At 45.0% G+C, this 15,460-nt stretch overlaps 1 protein-coding gene across 2 annotated transcripts; it reads left to right on the plus strand.

Moving 5' to 3' along the window:
* The first annotated feature begins 4,010 nt into the window (after positions 1-4,010).
* Positions 4,011-12,612, plus strand: slc35b3 (solute carrier family 35 member B3). Of its 2 annotated transcripts, none has more exons than XM_030349351.1 (10): positions 4,011-4,211; positions 5,313-5,555; positions 6,100-6,221; positions 6,563-6,717; positions 8,658-8,765; positions 9,025-9,122; positions 9,429-9,521; positions 9,660-9,771; positions 10,718-10,787; positions 11,453-12,612. In XM_030349351.1, exons 1-10 carry the CDS (start codon positions 4,194-4,196, stop codon positions 11,601-11,603), a joined length of 1,170 nt encoding a protein of 389 aa, XP_030205211.1. In that variant the 5' UTR covers positions 4,011-4,193; the 3' UTR covers positions 11,604-12,612. The 2 variants fall into 2 exon arrangements, with proteins under 2 accessions (XP_030205211.1, XP_030205212.1); XM_030349352.1 differs by lacking the exon at positions 4,011-4,211 and adding an exon at positions 4,471-4,718.
* The last annotated feature ends 2,848 nt before the right edge of the window (positions 12,613-15,460 follow it).

The raw sequence follows: 15,460 nt of genomic DNA on the forward strand, positions 1-15,460 counted from the left end.
ATCGACTATTTCAAAGATATACCACATTTTCTTCATGAATATATATTCCATCATCGTCTCAACCCTGCTCTCACTGTGCAGAGTAAGAGATCGGATCTAATGTTGGAGTTGGGTAAAATAAATAACAACCTCGCATCACATACGTTCCTCACATGTGAAGCATGTGCACTTGTGCGCCCGTCATGGCAAATAGTTTGTTTGATTGCATTTCTTTCTTTGCCTCCCCTTGAGCTCACTTTCAAAGAGGGATGCTTCCCCCTCCTGGCTGCTTCTAAAAAAGGCCAAAGAAACCTTTATGCAACTTTCTTGGAATATTGTGTGTGTGTGTGTGTGTGTGTGTGTGTGTGTGTGTGTGTGTGTGTGTGTGTGTGTGTGTGTGTGTGTGTGTGTGTGTGTGTGTGTGTGTGTGTGTGTGTGTGTGTGTGTGTGTGTGTGTGTGTGTGTGTAACCGGTGTAAAAACAATGTTCAAAAGCCTAGGCCTGTGTATGACATTGTACAGATGTAATGTAATGACACATGTGTATGCGAGATATACAACATTGTTGAATGGAATGCTTTTTGCTGTGCTCGTTTTATAAGAAGTGACAGCTCCAACGGTCAACATTCATGCTCCTCAACTTTGATACTCTCAAGCTCAAACTTATCATACGGAAACTGGATTATTGATTTTAAACCTTCACCTATAGGCAAGCGTGTGAGCTGGTCCAAAGTAACCCGAGACGCGTTCACATGTCATCGAGACTGAGCGTAAGGTCATGGGAAAGAGATTATTAGCTGTCAAACCACTGAAATGACGTCCAAAAGTGTGTCTGTCTGGTCTTGCTTTGCGAAAGGTTGAATGACACCTTCCTTCTGTCTTGTGTCTGTCAAGACAACAGGCCTACTACGATTAAAAAATGTAATCAATTATCATTTAAATTCCATGCCGAAATGTACCGCATGTCAAACTAAATGTTAACAATTCACAACAATATTTTGATCATGTCAACAGAGTATATGTTCTCATTATCGGAATTGCAACGTGAATTTTAACATATAGATCATTGATGGGTTCTTACCCACAATGCCCTGCTATTCCCCTTCATGACAGATTATCAGATATTAGACCGAGTTTTTTAGATATCAGATAGATATCTGACTTGATGTCAGAGAATGAATGAGAGAGGTGAATCTGACAAACGTTGCTAGTTTGACCAATGCGTCCACACCCCTGTCACTAGTAAAAGGATGGAGGGGTGGTGCTACGGGGGGGGGGGGAGCAAGAATGGTTGTGGAGGGGAGATTGGACGGGGGAGGGGGGTATGTGTGTGGAGGGAGATGGGGATGGGAAGGAGGGATGGTGGGGGTTAGGGGGGGGGGGTTGAAAGCATCAAGCCTAGCAGATCAAAGAAAATAACATGGGAGAGGATATGAGTGCTTTGAGAAGTAATATAGGCAAGATAGCATCTGTTTTCCGTAGCATGCGGGGGGATTGAAGACAAGCGCAGGAAAGAGACAGTGTAGAGACGGGGCCCCCCGTTTAGCCCCGGATAAGAGCGAACACAAATGGGTTATTAAGAAACCCTCAATGTAATATCTAGCCCACATTAAAGTGTGCTTACTAAAGACAACTCAATAAATGACTGGGTAAATAAGCATCCGTTTGGGGGGGATATTGATATTTATTGAAGTATCAGTGAGGTACTTATGTAATTATTGGATTACTTTAGTAACTCGCTAAACATACTGAATGGTAAACTGCTAAACACACCTTTGAAGCGTTTTGCTCAGACACATCTCCAGGAAATCTTAGAAAAACATGCTTTGAAGCACATTTGCAGTTACTTGTATTTTGTAAACCTCCGCCGTGTACAATATCCCTCACTACCTAGATTTAAGTGGTCATTGTGCTTGTTTAAGCTTTATTTAAACTACTGCTTTTTTTCAGTACCAACAAACATACCAACAAAAAAATACCCAACCCAACCTAACTCATTAGAATAAGTCCACACTATATATATATATAAAATAAAGCTTGTTTAATTTGTTCCGTTGTGCAAAGATGTTGTATCTTGTAAAACTAAAACAAAAAATGTTGGTGAGTTAAGGATTCAAAACCCATGCCGGACTTTTTGAATATGATTTCCTTGGACTCCATACTATATGAAAGGCATTCATTGGTCCCGCTTCCATACGAGTCTCTTGAAGATTGAATAATGTCTTCTCTGATCCGTGTAGCGCGAGGCCACATTGAATCCAGATTTTGCCCTTCAATTCTTTCTCTCTCTCCCTCTCTCCCTCTTTCATACCCTGTTTTTCTTGCTTTGGGTCTCTCCCTCCCCCTCTCTCTCTCTCTCAACATCTCTCTCTCCTCCTTTCTCTCCCCCTCTTTCTCTTTCCCTCTCTCTCTATCTCCCTCCTCTCTTTCCCTCTCTCTACCCCTCTTATTTATTGTAGGTCCGGTGGGGTGTGCTACAAAGCCATTACCCGCACATATGTACCTTTTTGAATAATCAATAAATAATTATTTTATTATTTAATAGGATCTTTGGGGAAAGGAAATGGGTTTCATTACATAAATCCATCACGCGTGATGAATGGGCATATACTTGTAAAGTTGCATAGTCGGGTGGGTGGGGGGACAGAGAGAGGAGGGGGGCTGGGACAGGCCTGTACAAGGATACCTGTGAATAGTTGAGTCCCCCCCCCCCACCCAACCCTCCCACCCCTTATTCAAGGTTGTAAATATGACGGTAGTGTCTCTTTGGGACTTTCAACCAGAGCGCATTGGGGACGCGGTGAAGGGGGGGGGGGACTGTAAATCCAGGGGGACTCATTAACCTTCGGCCAGCGCCGATCCTGGCCCTCTGCGTCAAACTCCCTCCATACTGAACCCCCCCCCCCTCCCCCACAAGCAGTGGAGCGGTATAGATATATATATAAATATATATATATATATATAAAACAACCACCACTACGGCTACAGCCCGGGCCGAGGCGCTGCAGACGTCCAATTCCAAATGAGTTATTAACGGAATCTTTTGAATGGATGGAAAAAAGTGTTGGCCGGCCATTTAGCGTCATAAAGGGCCGGGCAGGGCCGGGCGACGCAGGCCTCCCAGGGACAGGAGGCAATACCATTACAATCAAATCTGAGATGGAAGAGGGATTGAGCTGTCCACTCTGAATTTTTATATTGTCGGGGTAGGGAGGAGGAGGAGGAAGGGGAGGAGGATGAGGGGAGGAGGATGAAGGGGGGGGAGCGGGGAGGAAATATCGCCAGCCTGGAGTGCATTAACCCCTGGCTGAGGAAGGATGGCCGAGAGAGAGGGGGGGGGGGGGGGGGGGGGGGGGGGGGGGGCAAAGAGGAGGTGGGAGGAGAGGAACGGGGGGAGAGCTTAGCAGATACTTGGACTAAGAGATAGAAAAAAACATACAAGTGAAGGGATTCAACGCAGAGGGACAGGGAGAGAGAGAGAGAGAGAGAGAGAGTGTGTGTGTGTGTGTGTGTGTGTGGGGGGGGGGGGGGAGGGTTGGGAAAGAAGAAGAGGTTTTGGAAGGGATATTATTATAAGGGGAATTATAAACTAGATGACAGCCAGACCAGGTTGGATAGATGAGGGGACAGAGAGAAGTCATTTTACAACTGAGAGAATTGCATGTGTTGTGAAAAACATAGAGAGAGAGGCAGAGAGATGGATATGAGACTTTCTACTAAATTGGACCAGAGTAAACCATGGATTCTTTGTCACAGGTTGTGGGAGAGAAAGGCCACACACAATAAACCCTTCTACTTAACCAAACCTATCCATAAACGGCATTATATTTTCTCTAATTTCGAGTTTAAGATAATACAATATCTACACAAAGCAAAAATCTACACAATTAAACATATCCTTCAGATCATCAACAGTCGACGTTTCCTTTACTGACGCTAAGCCTAGTCTTTTCCACACTGCTCCTTTCCTCCTGCTTTACCACTAACTGCTAATGTTCGTCTCCTCGACAGGATATAACAGTGAATGAGCAACCGGAACGAGGATGTAAAAAGTTTTAGAACGCAGCTAATGCAACCAGTTAGACCTGTATGGTTGACGTATAAGAACGCGCCATGGCTCTGTCATCACAATCAATTGACTTTTAGCACACACCTGCTTCTAAACTGAAATGAGCAAGTACAAGTATGTTTTTTTGACGATTTAGTCAACACAAAATGGACCATTCAAATGAGGTAAGATTATGATCATCATCCACGGCTGTAGATCACCTGCATAAACATGCGCATACACATGCACCAAGTGAAATGCTGTTACCGGCATAGGCTGTTTTGGATCGTGTAACGGAGTATACGTATTTAAGAACAATAATACAACGAATACTATACTTTGTAAAGAACATGGAAAGTATATTACGATGTAAAAGATATAAAGGTAAAGATGTAAACTGCTCAGTGCACGCCCGAAAGCGATCGAACCGACCAATGATAGGACAGGTCAGAGTTCGGCTGGAGCGGAAGTTGTTGGCCGCTGCCACTGCTGCAGCGAATGAAGTGCTGCTGGTTGCTTTGAGCGAACACATTCTCTCGTGTTTTGAATGCTTTGTGATGGACTGATAAACATGGATGACTTTGGTTCGGGGGATCGATGAGCTCTGACGTTCGGCGACATGACATTTGAGGCGATCGCCTCTGCAGAAGAGGATACGTGACTATAAAGAAACCCCGGAAGTGCTGTTGAAGGTAGCCTCGCTGTCTCACTCCTAAGGACAACACCGCGTTAATACTAAAGCTATTAAAAAAAGAGTTTACCCACCGATCAGCAAGTGTCGCTTATTGAATAGCAGACAGCAAACTATTGAAGCAGAATGTCCAATTGAAATGTTATCAGCTTGTGGAGAGTTGTAAGAGTCGGTATCCACTAGCCTGGCTAACGTTACTTAGCAACATCATAAGCTGTCGCTGCTGCTGCCAAACGTCTTGGGCTGATCGAACCTGAATCAAATGCTTCATGTACCTATTATGTATATATTCCAATAAAACCATGACAAGTCAATATTGTTTCCACGCCATATCGATACAGGGGCATACATGCACCGCAAAAGGACTCTCAGTTGTATAGTCATTATTTATTGGCCTTTAATTAACCCTTTTTTTTAATATATATATTATATATTTTTCTATTGGGAGTCCAATGATGTCACATAAACTTTGTTTTTACCATCTTTACATTACAACAACAAGCATGTTGGTACGACTCTAAACCTACTGAGCATAACGCCACAACAATCCTATTCATCCACACGTTTGTTTGGTTTCCTCCCCTCACGCCCCCAGCCCCCTGCCACCGCCGAGACGATGAGCAGCATTGGCAAGTTCAGCCTGATCGGCTACAACGGCTCGCGGAAGCACCTCTCCATCTCCATCCCCTCCTCTAACGAGGTCATGTCCCCCCACATCAAGTCGGTGGAGGAGCTGAGGGTGCTGGGCATCAACCTCAGCAACTTCAGTGCCCCCACGCAGTTCTTCATCTGCGTTGCGGGGGTGTTCGTGTTCTACCTGATCTATGGATACCTCCAGGTAGGGAAGGAACACACAACATGGGCCATGCTGCAGTGCATGACAGAATAGCCTATTTTAAGTATTGTAAAGTGAAGTATTGGGATGAGCTGCATGTTGTTTCGTGGTTTCTTGCCGGGCTGTGGTATATGTGGGTATGAATCTACATATTTGCCAATATCACCATATCCATATGAGTATTGCCATAGCCCAGTTTTTAAACATTGTGCAGGAGATGGCTGCTTATAAACAATGGATAGTCGATGATTTTGTATGAAAAATGTCCTAATGGTCTGGAATTGTTATGTACAAACAGACTCTCTTTCTATTGAGTCAAAGCCATGAGCGAATTACCTCGCGCCACTTATTGTCATGCAGTCCGCGCATATGGTTACTGTTACATTGGCCACAGTGAACATGTGGGGACCAAAAAGAGACTTGGAACCACTGTCGTAGACTGTTGTCTCTGTGTGTGTTTGTGTGCCAGAGAGAGAATGTGATGGAGCATCTAACCGTATGTTTCATGAGATTCATACCTACACGGCATGTGTTGTCTCATCCCCAGGAGCTAATATTTTCCGTAGAGGGCTTCAGGCCCTTTGGCTGGTACCTCACCCTGGTACAGTTTGGGTTCTACTCCATGTTTGGACTGGTGGAGCTCCAGCTCACACAGGACAAACGCAGACGGTAAGGTTTGTGAATTCAAATGCCTACGGCTTTACTGTAGGCTTATTATTATCCTAGGTTATAGTACGCGTTATGTCCCGTTCAATGTCTACCGCACCTGTATTGACCAGGGTTCATTCACTGCACACTGCACAAGGTGTCTCCGCAATTATTATAGCTAAACGTTGTTGTGGCAATGTAGAACTATTATTTGTTTTTACTGTTTTTTTTATCCACTTAAATGTTGACCTTGTTATTTCAGCCTCTCCTCTCAACTGGTCAAATCTCATTTTGAATCAGTCAACAATAATCTTTGTTTTTTTGGTTCATTTTTTGTTGTTTATTCTGCAATATCTTAACAGGATACCTGGGAAGACGTACATGATCATCGCGTTTTTAACAGTGGGGACCATGGGTCTCTCCAATACCTCTCTTGGTTACTTGAACTACCCCACCCAGGTCATCTTCAAGTGCTGCAAACTCATTCCAGTCATGATCGGTGGAGTTTTCATACAAGGTGAGCATGTAGCTCTCTGCATAAACATCTTTGTAACAAAATGCTCAGGGACATATTTCACAAAAGTCTGTAGTTTGGGGTGCGCTATTGCGGAGGGTGTGTCTTTTGTTAGAACAGGTTTAGTGGGGGTTGGATGACTTCCAGCCGAAAGGTTCTGTCCACAGGGCATGCTTCCTTAAGCCTGTGATTAACCTGCCAATTAATGACGTTACTTAATGTACATGAAAAAATGTACATGAGAAATGATCTATTAATAGACTTAATAGTGAAATCGTAGTAAAAGGTTTCAAATCAGAGCAAAAACACTGGCACCTTTTCTAATTGATTCACCTTCCAGTCAACCCTAACAATGAAACGCTATTACTGAGCAAAGCTCTTAATAAGTGGGAATCATTTGGTTGTCGTGTGTCACACCGGCTCGCCCGTTTTGTTGACCTAGTGGGAGAGCACCATTAAACCAGGACATCTGTGTAACCACGACGGCGCTCTACACCCACGCACCTGTCCGCTAGGTCAGCCTTGTGTGCCTCGCTCTTTCCTATTTGCTTAGTATATTGGCTTGTGTGATCTCTTCGCTTATGGTTGATGTCAAAGGAGGGTGCAGCTCTGCCAACGCACAGTTGGCAGTTGGCATTTTGAGTCCAACCTCAAAATCACTGTAATCATTATCTATTCTTGAGTTAAATATATGTTGGTTCTGTACGCTGTTTTAAGTTAATTAAGAACTGGATTGTCTCATGCAATTCCGTATGCCTTCGTTTTCAGCGTGTTGACCATAACCCTGTTGAATACCCAGTTGTTTAAGAGGGGCAGGTTACCTTTTGAACTAACCTGGTCTCGTACCAAACTCCTTTCATCGCGCGTTGTTGCTTTAAGGCACCAGACACCTTTCAACCTTCCGTAACGTTCTTTTTATCATCAGCGCCTTGTTTTTGGAGCACCAAAGCCCTTTCTCGCATTAACCCCCCTCTGCGCACCTCACTCTCTCCCACTGTCCCACTTTCATCCCGGTGTGTCCGTCTTGGCAACGCTATCATGTCCTTGCTGTCAAACAGGTTTCTCTCAGCCTCTTTTTTGTGATCCAGAAGACTGCTTATCACCTTTTTTAATGGAGTCGGTGAATGGATTGAATGGGCGTCGCTCCGGGGGGTGGTGCGTTGAGCAGACTGCAGGGGGGGGGGGGGGGAGACGTTCTGTATCGGAGCGGGGGGTGTAGGAGGGCGGGTGGATGGGTGGGTGGGGATGATCTGTCTGATGTCAGGCCCCTTCAAAAGCGAGCCGTTGGAATCAAAGGCTTGCCGTGGCCAGGCTGATGTCACCTCGTCAAACGGGAGGCTCAAGGCCGCCCTGCCTGTCAGTCAGACTGTTTAGGCGTTCTCCATCGCGTTGCGCACCCATATTGTGGGATCTTTCTTTCTTTCGCATTGATGTGGAACTTTCTTGTGTGATTTCAACATCTATTGAATGTTTGAGTTATGAATGGATTAATTACTTAAAAGGATTTTCAAGAGAGAGGGGTCCACCTCAGCCCAACCCCAGAATGTATCTTTATCAACACTTCCGGCCTTTTGTTGAGACCACATTTTTTTCTGTTTTTTTGCTGGTTTGTTTTTGCTTTTGTTTCCATGCTATCCGGCAGATGACTGATCACTGCATCCACGCAGCTTGCTAGATCTCTTGTAGTTTGACAGTTGGACATTATTTTCCAAAGTTCCAGCCTTGGCAATAATATACTATCGATACAGTGGAAGAAAATAGTTAAATTTCAAGAACTACATTTAATTTGCGTTCTGTTATCAGATGAACTCGTCTCAGATTAACTCCAAGTCTGTCTGTGAGCCATTTTGGTCTGTGTTCTGAACACTATTATACAGAGATAACCAACATCAGTTGGGTTTAGCCCACTGCTCTTAAAACAACGGCCGTTCTCTGTGTTCCAGGTAAGCGCTACAACTTGGCGGACGTCTCTGCCGCTCTTTGCATGAGCCTCGGGCTCATCTGGTTTACACTGGCCGACAGCAAACTTGCGCCCAACTTCAACCTCACAGGTGACGTTAATTCCCTTTTTTTCTTTTTAATGAACAAAAGTTGTGCGTCGAGTATTAAATGAAAGTTATTATTGTATCAAAGCAGGTCATTCTAAATTGCAATTACGTTTAACTCTATAAATCATTTGACACCTTGTCTTTTTAGGGGTTTACAGCTTGAGTACCTTTTTCAAACCAGTGGGAATCCAAACCCATTAATAGTCATTTTGTAGCCTGTGGGCGGAGCGCTGACTTTGTGTTCTCTTTGTCTACGGTACAGGTGTGCTCCTCATCTCCTTGGCGCTGTGTGCAGACGCTGCCATCGGAAACGTGCAGGAGAAGGCCATGAAGCTGCACAACGGATCCAATTCTGAAATGGTGACGAACGGCCCTCATCTCCCCTTTAAACATGCAACAGTGCTTCTTATACTGCTCCCTACATTACCTACCTGCTCCTACATTACCTACCTGCTCCTACAACTCACTTAAAGGGAGGTGCTCCAGTCCACAGACATAAGGGCACCGCACACACCCTAATTCACAAGAACGAAAATACAATTTATTTAATGTTATGACACAGTTGGGTCACACACTTGGGTCATAGCAAACCGAGAGGAAGCTTCATCTGTTTGCGGTTGGGACTGTTGAGGTTAATGGTTGGTTGTTTTCGTTCTGCTCTCCCAGGTGCTCTACTCGTACTCCATTGGTTTTGTGTACATACTGACCGGCCTGCTGTGCGTCGGGGATCTGGGGCCGGCGGCGGCGTTTTGTTCTGAGGTCAGTTCACTTTGACGTCATCGAAGCACTGGTTTCTGTGCGTTGTCTATCAAAGCCACTTTGCGTTTGGATCATCTAAACTGGACTTTTATTTTGAAATCTGTCAAGTATATTTGGGTTTTTTTTGGTTTCCGCCAGCATCCTGTTACAACGTACGGCTATGCGTTCTTCTTCTCTCTGACGGGGTATTTTGGGATCTCCTTCGTGCTGGCCCTGATCAAGCTCTTCGGCGCCCTGGTCGCTGTCACAGGTGACTCGATCCGCGCTGTCCTGTTTGTCCTGCACAGGGTTCACCAGCAGTATGTTTTTGGGAAAGCACCGTCTTTTTAGTAACATGTTTTTCAGTAAATTTCAGAGAGATATTGCTTTTTATCACCAACGTGTTTGGAAACTTTAAAGCTTTGATGAAACGCTTTCATGTAGTTTAAACATCAAAGTAGGCAAATGGAGCATTTGCTTTAGAGATAGTCCTAAATAATAGTATTTATCAAATCTTTAAATGTGTCCTAAGATGGCAGAGGGTGAATTGAACGACTAGGAGTGCTTTGATGTGCGATTTCAGATGTAAAAATGCATGACCATATGTGAGCCTTTCCATAGTCATATTTTAATATGACTTCTACTGCTTCTCGCTCAATGAAAAGAGCTGTAGGGAGGGGGGCAGTGCTGCAGGAGCTACCACTGCATTACATGTAGATACACTTAAACACAGTGAAACCCCTTGATAGTAAACAGGCTTGATCTCATTGCTGTGTTCAATGCATGGCGATAATCTCAATGTTGAAGAGTTCCCATATTTGGCTGATTTGCTTTAAGGCGACCTAAGAGATTAATACTTTTAGGTCCTTCTTTCAACACACTAAATCTAACATTCACCAACATTTGGCACATGCAGTAATGTAGTAGTTCTTCTCCAGGGCACCACTTTTTTAATGAAGCCCATACAAGGAATTTGTTTAGGAACTCTTTGTTCTTTTATACAAAGGTGGAACTTTTTTCCTATTTATTATTTTATTTACTTTTTACACATTTAGTCGAGGCGATGTATCCCCATTTGTATTCTAACCCAAACAATTTGACTGTGTGGCTCCTATTAAAATAAGTGGTCCATTCAAGCGGCTGAACTGTATCTCTTCCCCCTACCCCCCCCCCCCCCCCCCCCCCCCCCCCTCCTCCTCCTCCAATGTGCCCTGCAGTGACCACTGGGCGAAAAGCCATGACCATCGTTCTATCCTTCATGTTCTTCGCAAAACCCTTTACTTTCCAGTAAGTATGTCGGCCTTTTCTCTGACTTTGCCACCTCCTGCTCTCGTCTGTTTTGCCCCCCCCCACCCCCTCCCCCCCACCAAAACCTTCCAGGAATCCTCATTTGGAGTCTGATTCGAACCGAAATCCTAACTTGGTTTGTTGTTGTCTGTTTTATGTCCTCAGTCCATTTTCAGAACCCGAGCTCTGGTGCTCTCTTTACTCTCGCTGGCTTTTTCCAGGCGGCTCTGATTTCACCACCCTTCACCTTCTCTCCATCCGCACGCACGCACACACTCACACACACACACATTGCATAAATACAACCAGGGCAAGCTCTCCTTCTCCTGCCAGCTGCTGTTCTGGGATAACAATCTTAATTTGCTGTAGTTGCTGACTTTGTCTGCTTTCTCAGACCCTCCTCACAACTATTGCACTTCTTCTTTAACTAGTTTTATTTTGTTTCTTGTTTCGACTTCAAGTCAGCCTATATGCACCGTGTGTGTGTGTGTGTGTGTGTGTGTGTGTGTGTGTGTGTGTGTGTGTGTGTGTGTGTGTGTGTGTGTGTGTGTGTGTGTGTGTGTGTGTGTGTGTGTGTGTGTGTGTGTGTGTGTGTGTGTGAGAGAATGAGAGACGCCTTTTAAAAACATGAAACATGAGAACGTCCCCCTTCCTCTCCTGTTCAGGTACATCTGGGCCGGCCTGCTAGTGCTCTTCGGCATCTTCCTGAACGTTTACAGCAAGAACAGGGACAAGATGAGGCTGCCCTCCATACAGGACCTCCGCAGCTTGCTGCTGAACGGCAAGAAGGCCCGCCTGCCGTCCCAGAATGTCTAGCCCGGGACCGGTACCTCCAGGCCCACCCGGCCCTCTATCTATCTCTTCATCTCTCTCAGGGCGTGTGCCGAAGACGGGCGGTATCAGCTCTTCACCACCAATTGGACATGGCCGACAGCACAGGACAGTCATTGAGTACAGACATTGTAGGAAGGTCTGAGATGTTGTACACACAGGAGTATCCTGCCTTCTCATGGCTCTGCTTAGGCCGGTGCCCTCAATCTGCCCAAATGACGGATCAACCAACCAATCGGCAGATGGTATACGTGGTGAGGAGGGGACAAGTGGTAATTTTCCTCCAGTTCTGCAGCATAGGTGTTGAACGATGTTGCAAATAGAAATAATCATCGTCATACTTTGTCGGTTATCAACTGGCCCCATAATGAGTGGGCAGTGTATTTTTTTGTACTTCTCTTCTTTTATTTTTTTTTTAAGGAAAGCCGAAGCATCCTGATGGAAACAATCACAAAATGGAGGACAATACGGATGCCATTGGAGATCCTGGAAGGCAAGCCAGCGCCTTAGCTAACCAAATAAGACATGATTTGCAACGGCCCTGACGGGTGCACTTTTAAAGCTTTGGTTAGCAACCGTAACGTCTGAAGGAACCTTTCGACCAAACAATGTACTTCTTTTATATTTAACATAACTGAGAAGAATGTGTGCACTACTCGTCATCCTCTATATATACTGTATGTATATAGATATATATAGATATCTATATATATTATCTCGATCACCTGCGTGTGACAGAATGGAGGACATTTTTATTTCATTTTTATTTTTAACTGTCTTGGAGAAAAGTGGCTTTATCTGTAATTTATTTGTGACAGAAAAAATCGAAGCCTAATCATCATGAAGATGTAAGGGGAGAAGTATATTTTTGTTCCCACGCCCCATCAACAATGTCAACTGCCATATTGCCAACAATTTATCTGGGTGTAAGGTTGTTGATCTAATGGTTGTTGATATTTTTACATTAAAGAAAGAAATTCACATTTATGTTAAAGTGTTGTGTGTGTGTGTATGCTTGTGTGGCTGCTTGTTTAGGTGTGTGTGTGTGTGTGTGTGTGTGTGTGTGTGTGTGTGTGTGTGTGTGTGTGTGTGTGTGTGTGTGTGTGTGTGTGTGTGTGTGTGTGTGTGTGTGTGTGTGTGTGTGTGTGTGTGATTGTGTGCGCGCTTGGGCGCGTGCATGACTAACTGACCAACACTTAAAACAACTCCAGAGAAAATAATTGAAGTGTTGCCAAAATGTGTGTGCCAACTGCCCCTGGCAAATTTGATTAGTGGTGCAGAAAAAAGATAGCCCTGGTAGTCCGAAAATAAACATTATTCACCAGATCTGGGCTCTCCTGATCTTCTGCCGTGTTTGAGAGGGAAATATAAGAGATGGAGCCAGTTCTGCTGGTTTAAGATCCAGTGAAGCAAAATAAACCTGCCTCAACGCTTCATTTTTGATTTAAGAACCCTTTAAATCTTACCGAAGGTGATTTTGTGTGATTAGTTTGTCAAGGATGATGTTCAAACCTTACAGGCTTACTCTTCAACAAATTCACATTGATAAGTGGACAGATTAGCCTTGTATTTGTGTATTTGATATTAAAGTAGGCCTCTTCAGCCTACTTTAATATCCTTGTTAAAGATGATCTGGTTAATGATGTAGCTGTAAAAATACTAAACTAAAGCCACTGCTGACCATCAACTGTTTCTCACAAAAAAAAATCATTGAAAATGTGGATAAGTTGCATCCGAACCTCCCAGAAGCTATTGATGTTGGACTGGCACAAAGTTCAGTTCAGTAAAAACGTGAATGTCTTTGCACTTGCCCTTGATAACACCAAGTCTCTGACTCTGTGCCCTCACCTCAGCACGGTGAAATGACAACGTTTTGCCAGGTCGGCAGGAGGCCCATCAGATGGCGAGTGTGGGAGGTGACCGTACCACTCCTATTAGAGGGGCCCGGTCATTACAGCCCTCCGCTTCCTGGCGCGAAACCTTACACCGTAGCCAATTAGTAATTTGGTATTTCATAAAAACCTGGCAGCTGACCCCCGTACCCCCATTCGTTCCTTCCAGGGGCCCCCTTTTGGCTCTAGGCTACAGTGCATCGCTATGCCTGCGCGCACACACACACCACACATACAACCGCACAGGATCGCTAAGTCTTTGTTTTGGAGCAAAAATGACAAGGGCTGCACAGATTGGATGCCACATAAGTTAATTGAAAAGGGGGGGAAATGATTAGGGCCCATGTCTGTTTGTGTGTTTGTTCGGCCCCACGCTGCGCTTTTCGTATTTCTCTGCTTGTGTCTGAAGGTGGTGATGTTGGAGGTGGGGATGTGGGGTGGGGGTTCTAAAGTACTGTTTTGCCATGATGGATGAAGAGAGCAGTGTTTCATTGCAGGTTGAGAGGTCACCGTCCCTGGGTTTCCAAACATTACATCTCCATTACGCACACTTCGGTGCCGGCGCTTTACGCTACCTTGCTGCACCATGGGAGACGTAGTTCTTTATCCGAGTCCCCGAAAGGTCATAACGGGGAAGAGGGGCGCCCGATTGACCCTAGGCAAAGCACATCATTTGTCTTTAAGCACCGGGAGAACACACACACACCCTCCTAACAAATCAGACTGACCCCAGTGACCGCGCTCAGCTTTGGCCATCTTCGGGCACATCTTTCAAATCAATCATAAACCGGCCCTTAACATTTATTTGATTCAGCTTTAGTACACCGTGTCAACGCACTGATAAACCCCTTTAAAGCTTATATATTTTTTAATCATACAAGCTCCTCAGGCAGTGTTTATTTCAAAGGTATAGAGTCCTCGTGGATAAAAAAAGAAAAACTGAACCAAGGGTGGAAAACGAATGGCCCCTTACATATAGAGTAGTCCAGATTTCAGGTTGGCGACACAATGCATGGCAAACTAAATAAATAGCGTTGCATTAGTGAGGTCACATGACAGAGTGCCGCCGCCTCTCTGTACAATACCTCGGTAAACATCCAGGGAAAACACAGGCACCGGCCTCTCTGTCTTCTTTATCGCCACGCTCGCTTCCTCACTGTTACCCAGCCACCCCTACAATGAACCCCTTATGTTTTCTCTCTTTCTCTCTCTCTCTTCCTCTCTCTCACTCAGTCACACTGGTCCTCACGTGTCCATTTCCCTTTCTCTTTGTTTTCACCAACTGCTTTTCTTCTATCCTCTCTCTCTCCTCTAGCTCCCTATCCATTTTTGCACTTTCCTCCTCTCTCTTTAGCTCATTGGTCTCTCTTTACCTCCATGTGTCTTTTCCCCCAATCCCTTTCGCTTCCCCTCTCGCTGTATTTCTCTCTCTCCGTTTGCCTCTGCCTTTTTTTATTTTTTTATTTTGAGGTTTTTAGCTTGTGAAAAAGTTTTTTGAAGAATAAAAAATGTCTCTCTCTCTCTCCATCTCTCTCTGACTCTCTCACTCTCCTTCTCTCTCTCTCTCTCTCTCTCTCTCTCTCTCTCTCTCTCTCTCTCTCTCTCTCTCTCTCTCTCACTCTCACTCTCACTCTCACTCTCACTCTCACTCTCCTTCTCTCTCTCTCTCTCTCTCTTTCTCTCTCTCTCTCTCTCTCTCTCTGTCTCTCTCTGTCTCTGTCTCTCTCTCTCTCTTTTGTCCCTCTTCCCTGCTCATTCCATCCCCTCTCTTCACCTCTCCATTGTCTTCCAACCCCCCCCCCCTCACCTCCCGGTTTCCTCTTTCCCCTCTCCCCTCTCCCTGTCAGCGGGCGTACCAGGGGGCCGGCCTGGGTTCCTCCCTGTCTGCCGCTCATCCATCCCTAATAAATAATAATAGGAGTGTGTGTCCCCAGCTCATCACTGTGGCAG

This window comes from Gadus morhua, chromosome 23, assembly GCF_902167405.1.
Source record: "Gadus morhua chromosome 23, gadMor3.0, whole genome shotgun sequence".
Lineage (NCBI taxonomy): Eukaryota > Metazoa > Chordata > Actinopteri > Gadiformes > Gadidae > Gadus > Gadus morhua.